At 40.2% G+C, this 7830-nt stretch overlaps 1 protein-coding gene across 4 annotated transcripts in view; it reads left to right on the top strand.

Moving 5' to 3' along the window:
* Positions 1–7830, top strand: part of SKP1 (S-phase kinase-associated protein 1) — a 24370-nt gene that overhangs the window by 3457 nt on the left and 13083 nt on the right. For 3 of the 4 annotated variants that reach the window (XM_011969225.1, XM_011969226.1, XM_011969227.1), the window contains 2 exons: positions 48–144; positions 6480–6553. In XM_011969225.1, coding sequence (XP_011824615.1) covers positions 48–144; positions 6480–6553 — 171 coding nt within the window. The remainder of the gene's footprint in view (positions 1–47; positions 145–6479; positions 6554–7830) is intronic. The other variant, XM_011969228.1, reaches the window with a different exon arrangement.

Here is a 7830-nt window from a genome sequence, read left to right on the forward strand (position 1 = left end):
ATGTAGAACTCTCTCTCAAATTTTACATCTAATGTACTTGTTTTTAGATGCCTTCAATTAAGTTGCAGAGTTCTGATGGAGAGATATTTGAAGTTGATGTGGAAATTGCCAAACAATCTGTGACTATTAAGACCATGTTGGAAGGTAAGTTCATTGGAAAACCTGGGTGGGGAGAAATGTGTAATTTGAGATAATTTGTGAATATCAAGTTTATATGAGCAGCAGGCTGTCATAAGGTGCTTGAGAGTATAAAGAGGTAAAGTTTACATTTTTTTCTTTATAACTTACATTTTTCTGATACAAGTCATCCTTTCTGCATTGTCTGAATTAGTGAGGGTTGTTCTGTAATTAAATGGATAAAATCTTAAGGTAATAAACATTGAAGTGATTGCCAAGCCTTAGGCAATGGTTAATTTCTATTCAAGTAAATTTGAATTCATAAGTTCCAGTGACAGAAATTAAAGTCTTTGGAAAAGAGATACCGTCCTATAATGGTAGCTGAATAGAACACCTTATTTCAGTGAAGGGAGTGAGCTCTGTGGATTGCTGTGTAGATTTTATTTATTTATTTATTTATTTATTCATTCATTCATTCATTCATTCATTCATTAATTTGAGACGGAGTCTCACTCTTGCCCAGGCTGGAGTGCAGTGGTGCAGTCACGGCTCACTGCAGCCTCAACCTTCTGGGCTCAAGCAATCCTCTCACTTCAGCCTCCTGAATAACTGGGACTACAGGCATGTGCCACCACATCTAGCTGATTTTTTTTGAGACAGATTTTTGCTCTTGTTGCCCAGCCTGAAGTGCGATGGTGTAATCTTGACTCACTGTAACCTCCGTCTCCCTGGTTCAAGCGATTCTCCTGCCTCAGCCTCCCGAATAGCTGGAATTAGAGGCTTGCGCCAGCAAGCCCAGCTAATTTTGTATTTTCTTTAGAGACGAGGTTTCTCCATGTTGGTCAGGCTGGTGTCGAACTCCCAACCTCAGGTCATCCACCCGCCTTGGCCTCCCAAAGTGTTGGGATCACAGGCGTGAGCCACCGTGCCCAGCCCCAGCTGAGTTTTTAATTTTTTTTTTTTTTTGAGACGGAGTCTTGCTCTGTTGCCCAGGCTGGAGTGCAAGTGGCATGATCTCAGCTCACTGCAACCTCTGCCTTCCGGGTTCAAGTGATTCTCCTGCCTTAGCCTCCCAAGTAGCTGGGATTACAGGTGCACGCCACCATGCCTGGCTAATTTTTGTATTTTTAGTAGAGACAGGATTTCACCATGTTGGTCAGGCTGGTCTCGAACTCGTGACCTCATGATCTGCCTGCCTGAGCCTCCCAAAGTGCTGGGATTACAGGCGTGAGCCACCATGCCCAGCCTAAATGTTACCCTGGCTGTTCTCACACTTTTGGACTCAAGCCATCCTCCCACCTCAGCACCCCAAAGTACTGGGAAGAGCCACATTACAGGCATGAGCCACTGTGCCAGGCAGAATTTTTTTTTTTTTTTTTTAAAACAAGCTTTCTCTTTTTGTCATTCCCCTGAAACTGCTACAAAGTATATATGCAGCATAAGGAAGTGAGTTAGAAAACAGTTCTTGAAACTCACTAGTTAATGTAGATCTCTTTTAAGTATTACCAGTGGGGTGATACAAATCAGTGTCTGGAATTGATGAAAAAAACTCAGTAGTATTGAGTGTTCTTTAGTACTTAAATGTCAGAGGTTTTTTATGTAGGGAAGATCAGTAGCTTATAAATACTTAAACGAAGAGAAGGGTTATATGCCAACATTGGTGCTGGTGAAAAGAAGGTAAGTGAGACATGGCCTTTGCCTTTGAAGAACTTATAAACTAGGAGGGAAGCCAGACACAAACAAGGCAAACTTGTTCCATGGTGTAATTAGCGCATTAATAAAGTTGCGCGCCGTGGGAACATCTTGGCTAGTGTTATGCTTCAGTCTTGAAGAGATTGCAGTATGTAGTACTGGTGAGGATATTTCTTCTATTTATTTATTTTTTTGAGGCTGAGTTTTGCTCTTGTTGCCCAGCTTGGTGTGCAGTGGTGCGATCTCAGCTCACTGCCACCTCTGCCTCCGGGGTTCAAGCACCACTTCTGCCTCAGCCTCCCAGGTAGCTGGGATTACAGGCATGCGCCACCATGCCCAGCTCATTTTGTATTTTTAGTAGAGACGAGGTTTCTCCATGTTAGGCTGGTCTCAAACTCCTGACCTCAGGTGATCCTCCCACCTCAGCCTCCCAATATGTTGGAATTACAGGCGTGAGCCATTAAGCCCAGCCGAGGTGATATTTAAATCCAGTAAAATTAGGATGTTTTGGGAGATCATTCTGAAGTAAAGTAGACAGGGTGTGCTAGGGAAAGTAAAAATAAGGTTTTCAGTTGGGGTGGGATGGAATTGCGATACTGTAGTTGGTAGAGCTGAAAATGGGTTTGAGAGGAATGGAGAAGAAAATGACTTTAAGCTTAAACCATGTTTGAGATTCCTTCAGAAGATCTATGTAGCAGTCTACTAGGTGATTGAGTTTGTGAATATTGGCCCCAGAGTTAGACTGCTAGAGATAAGGAGACTTGTTTTATATATTGGGTTATGGGAGTTTAACTCTGGAAGATGATGATGTTGGAGCTGCGGTGCTAAAGAGTATAGAAGTCAGTGGTAGAGAATTAGTAAAGTAGCATTTGTGTAAGTTAAGGGAAAAGGGAACATTTCTAGGTGACTAGAGTGATTGCCAGATTTATATACTGTATACTGGTCCTTAGAATTTCATAGTTAATAAGTTAGAGGACTTCTAGCTGCAGATACTTAGGTGTGGTAGAGGCAGAAGCTGAATTACAGAGATGTGTCTTCCGTTTTGTTTTTTAAGTGGGTGACATCTGTTTTCTGATAAAAGCTTAGAATTCTCTTTAGTAACTGGTACCAATCATGGTGGCCCTTAAAGTCCTGTATTCTGGTAACTTAAGATAACTTCTACTAAGTTGTAAACTGCTTGGTACATCCCACAGTCACTGTTCATCAAGTACCTATTGAATGAAGAAGTATGTTATGCTCACTAAAAAAAAGTGAAAGTAATCCAAGTGTCCCTAAAAGGCCAGGTGAGTAAGGTTTTATCCAGAAGATGTAGAAACTGATACCTGAATTGCTGCCTGAATACTTTGGCATTGAAAGTGTTCTTTATTTTATCTTGGTGCCTGACACTAATCTGTCCTGTGCTGCTTCAAAGAAGCATTTGCCAAGTTTAAAAACGTAGGGCATCTTGAAGACTTAGTATGCCAACTTTGATCACTGAAGTAAGTGGACTGATAGGCAGTTAGCAACAATTAAATTATTCTTTTACTCCATTGCCTTTGGGAATCAAGTGAATGGTTTTATCTTAAGTACCAATGGCTTACATAAGATTTTAGCCTCTTGAGGACTGGAGTCTTTTGAATTTGGCAACTTACTGCTTTTCTTGTTTTCCATCTGCAGTATCTCTGGTTATGGGTTTTATGTGACTCAGAAAACAAAAATAAAACCTTTTAATCCAGAGGACAATCAGAAGTGAGACTCCTGGCACATTTACATGTGGATTGGATGATTAGTTCAGGTCCAGGGTACAGTATCAGGATACAGATATCTTTCAGAAGTCCCTGAAACTGAATAGCTTAAAGGAATGACTGTTGCTACTTGTGCTTTTAGTCTGAAAGCAAAAAATACTGTACATCCTTAGTTTAAATGCTGGAGGATTTAAAGAGGATTGCTTGAGCCCAGGAGTTCAAAACCAGCCTGGACAACATAGCAAGACCCTACCTTTACAAAAAATAAAAAATTAGCTTTACGATCCTTTACAGTCATAAAAGCCTTATTTTTTTTATTATTATTTTTTGAGATGGAGTTTCACTCTTGTTGCCCAGGCTGGAGTGCAGTGGCACAATCGCGGCTCACTGCAATCTCTGCCTCATGGGTTCGAGCAGTTCTGCTGACTCAGCCTCCCAAGTAGCTGGGATTACAGGCACGTGCCACCATGCCCAGCTTTTTTTTTTTTTTTTTGAGACAGAGTCTCACTCTGTCACCCAGGCTAGAGTGCAGTGGCACAATCTCGGCTCACTGCAACCTCCGCCTCCTGGGTTCAAGTGATTCTTCTGCCTCAGCCTCCTGAGTAGCTGGGATTACAGGCGTGCAGCACCACACCCGGCTAGTTTTTTGTATTTTTAGTAGAGATGGGGTTTCACCGTGTTGGTCAGGCTGGTCTTGAACTCCTCACCTCGTGATCTGCCTGCCTCTGTCTCCCAAAGTGCTGAGATTACAGGCGTGAGCCACCACGCCTGGCCAATTTGTTTGTATTTTTAGTAGAAATGGGGTTTCACCATGTTAGCCAGGCTGGTCTCGAACTCCTGACTTCAGGTGATCCACCCACCTTGGCCTCCCAAAGTACTGGGATTACATGCGTGAGGCACCATGCCTGGCCAAAAGCCTTATTTTTAGTATGAGTTAAGCCTCATTCCAAATTACATTTGGATCTAAACAAGCTGGTCTTCTGTATGTTTCCTCTGATATCTTAGTTCTCAAGACCAAAGTATTTTACATTTTATAACTTCTTTCTCTCAGCTGATGAAAAAGATTTCATACTTGTTCAGGAAAGACATAAGCGACTTGTTCCACACAGAGCTTTACATGAGACATTGTCATTTTACAGTTTCACTCTAAGCTGAGATACGATCAGGGATAGGCATTCATTGGTGGGAGGAAGAAGAGAGGGGAGATGAGTGAATCCATCCATGCAAGATGACATGAATTATTTTTGAATCTACTCTCATCTTTACCGCTCCACTGGAACTGCTTGTAAATAAAGCTCAGTGAACCCCATGTCATCAAGTGCATTGTCTGTTTTCAGTTCTTATCTAGACCTGTTGACATTATTTGATGCTTGATTATTCCCCTCTTCACTTGGTTCCTAAAATTCCACTTAGTACTTACCTCACACCCTTCTGTCTTCCAGTCTTTAAAGCCTCAGGGCTTCATCTTTGGACCTCTTCACTATATCTATACACATCCATTTGCTTGAGCATAGTGTCATAGCATTATAAACCATCTATACACCAATTCCCAAACTTACTTACAGTTCTGATTTCTTCTCTTGATTTCTGGACTTGAACATACAACTGCCCTTGGATATCTAATATTTTACATTTAGGAAACTAGAGCTCTTGCTCCTCTCTTCCTAAAAATAATAGTTCCTCTGACAGCCTTCCCCTTATCAATTGGTGGCAACTTCATCCTTTTCATGCCATAAACCTTAGTGTTAACTCTTCTCACATTCTACTTGCCTTCTGTTGGCAAATTCTATTGTCTCTACTTTCAAAATGCAGACAGAATTAGGTCATTTCTTACCACCTCCTTAGCTACAAACCTTGTCCAGGCTATCATCTTGTGCCTGGATTATTGATAGCCCCATAATTGTGTCCCTTAACTGATGTTCTTTAACTTCCTTACACAAAATATTAACTCTTTCTCATATATCCTGTTGGAAAAAAGCGATTTCTATTTTTATTCGGATAATTTTTTTTTAACCTAGTTTAAAAACTTTAATCTTGGGATCATACCATTATGTTTGGAGCTGCCTGCCTTGTTTTTGTCAGTGGCTGCATGATTGTGTGTGTGTGTGTGTGTATATGTGTGTGTGTGTATTTTTAGTGTTTTTAGTGTGTGTATGTATACACACATCTGTGGGTTTCAGATTTGAATAGATCGACATTTTATTAACTGTAATAGTTTTCATTATTTTACTTTTTAAAATACAGTTCATCTGGAGAATTTGATGTAAAGGGGTAAGGAAAGGATCCATCTTTAATTTTTTCAGATGGCTGCCCAGTCATTCAAGCCCAACTTACTAAATCACTTTTCCTCCTAATTAAGAACTTTTTAAAATGTAATATTCCTTTGTTTGTCTACTCACACAAGTTTATGTAGTTTTGGGTGGTTTTATGGACTCCATCTTTAGGAGCCACCAATTTTTAAATGCTCCTAAGAGAGCTGTTCTAAGTAAAGTCCTTTTTATATTCTTTCAGACATGTCTTAAAAGTTACAGTCGTCCCTTGGTATCCATGGGGGATTGGTTTTAGGACACCCCTGTGGATACCAAAATCCACCAATACTCAAGTCCCTTATAATAGTATAGTGTTGCCATATAACATATGCACATCACCTTGTATACTTAAAATCCTCTCTAGATTACTTACAATACCAAATACAATGTAAATGCTATGTAAGTAGTTTTTATACTGTATTGTTTAGGGAATAATGACAAAGAAACAAGTCTACATGTTTAGTGCAGACACAGCCATCCATTTTTTTTCCCAATATGTTCGATCTGTGGTTGGTTGAATCCACAGATGTAGAACTCATGGATATGGGGGCTGACTCTTACGTTTTGAGACATAGCTTGGTTGGTATAAGTATTATAATGGAATTAGGAAATAGAAATTTTCTTCTGGTTTTCTTAGATTTGGGAATGGATGATGAAGGAGATGATGACCCAGTTCCTCTACCAAATGTGAATGCAGCAATATTAAAAAAGGTAAGGTCTTTAAAGAGTTTAAGTTTATTCTGCTTAATATATAACACTAATTGATTAATATAAGTAATTCAACAATCTATGTTAGAATTTACTGCTTAAAATTACTTTTAAATTTGAATGTTCTTAAACACTTACTTGAGTGATGTTTGTATGTTCTTAAAATATACAGAAAAAAGTTCTATCTGCTTTCTTGCCACAGTTGACTATTGTCATTTCTTGGGTATCAGTACTGTATATACCTATGCAAACACTTCTCTAGGAAGGATGATCTACATGTAGAATATCTGGATCACAGGTTGGCTTATATACCTAAATTTTGGTAGATATTGTTAAATAGTCTTCTGTAAAGATACCACTTCTAGAGCATGGTGGAATTGAATCGTGACTATCTTTCTTAGATTTATAATTTTGAAATGGCTAAAGTCGTAAGAAAGGAATATGTAACACTTTGTTCCCATTTCTGTCCTTATCTATTCCAGTCCCCTTTCCGGTAGCAGTTTATCCTTATAGTATTTGTAATACAGGTATTAACAAGTAAGTGTGTTTCTCCCCGCACCGCCCCCCTTTTTTTTTTTTTTGAGACCAGAGTCTTGCTCTGTTGCCAGGTTGGAGTGCAGTGACGTGATCTCGGCTGACTGCAACCTCTGCCTCCTGAGTAGCTGGGACTACAGGTGCACACCACCACGCCCAGCTAATTTTTTGTATTTTTAGTAGAGATGGGGTTTCACCATGTTGGCCAGGATGGTTTTGATCTCTTGACCTCTTGATCTGCCCACCTTGGCCTCCCAAAGTGCTGGGATTACAGGCATGAGCCACCGCACCCAGCCTTTTCCCCCATTCTTAAGGTAGCAAACTATACATTTCTATGTTTGTTTTCTTTTTTTTTTTCCATATAACAAAATGAAAGGTGGTTTGTCTGTGTGGTTTTTTTGTTTGTTTGTTTTTTTTGTTTGAGATGGAGTCTCGCCCTGTGGCCCAGGCTGGAGTGCAGTGGTGTGATCTCAGCTCACTGCAGCCTCTGCCTTCTGGGTTCAAGTAATTCTCCCTGCCTCAGCCTCCCGAATAGCTGGGATTACAGACACCCACCACCACGCCAGCTAATTTTTGTATTTTTTAGTAGAGACAGGTTTTCACCATGTTGCCAGGTTGGTCTCCAACTCCTGACCTCAGGTGATCTCCCTGCCTTGGCCTCCCAAAGTGCTGGGATTACAGGTGGAGCCACCATGCCCAGCCAACCTGAATTTTTTTGTTTGTTTGGTGTTTTTTTTTTTTTTTTT

The sequence above is a fragment of the Mandrillus leucophaeus genome, unplaced genomic scaffold (genome assembly GCF_000951045.1).
Source record: "Mandrillus leucophaeus isolate KB7577 unplaced genomic scaffold, Mleu.le_1.0 Scaffold88, whole genome shotgun sequence".
NCBI classification, from domain to species: domain Eukaryota; kingdom Metazoa; phylum Chordata; class Mammalia; order Primates; family Cercopithecidae; genus Mandrillus; species Mandrillus leucophaeus.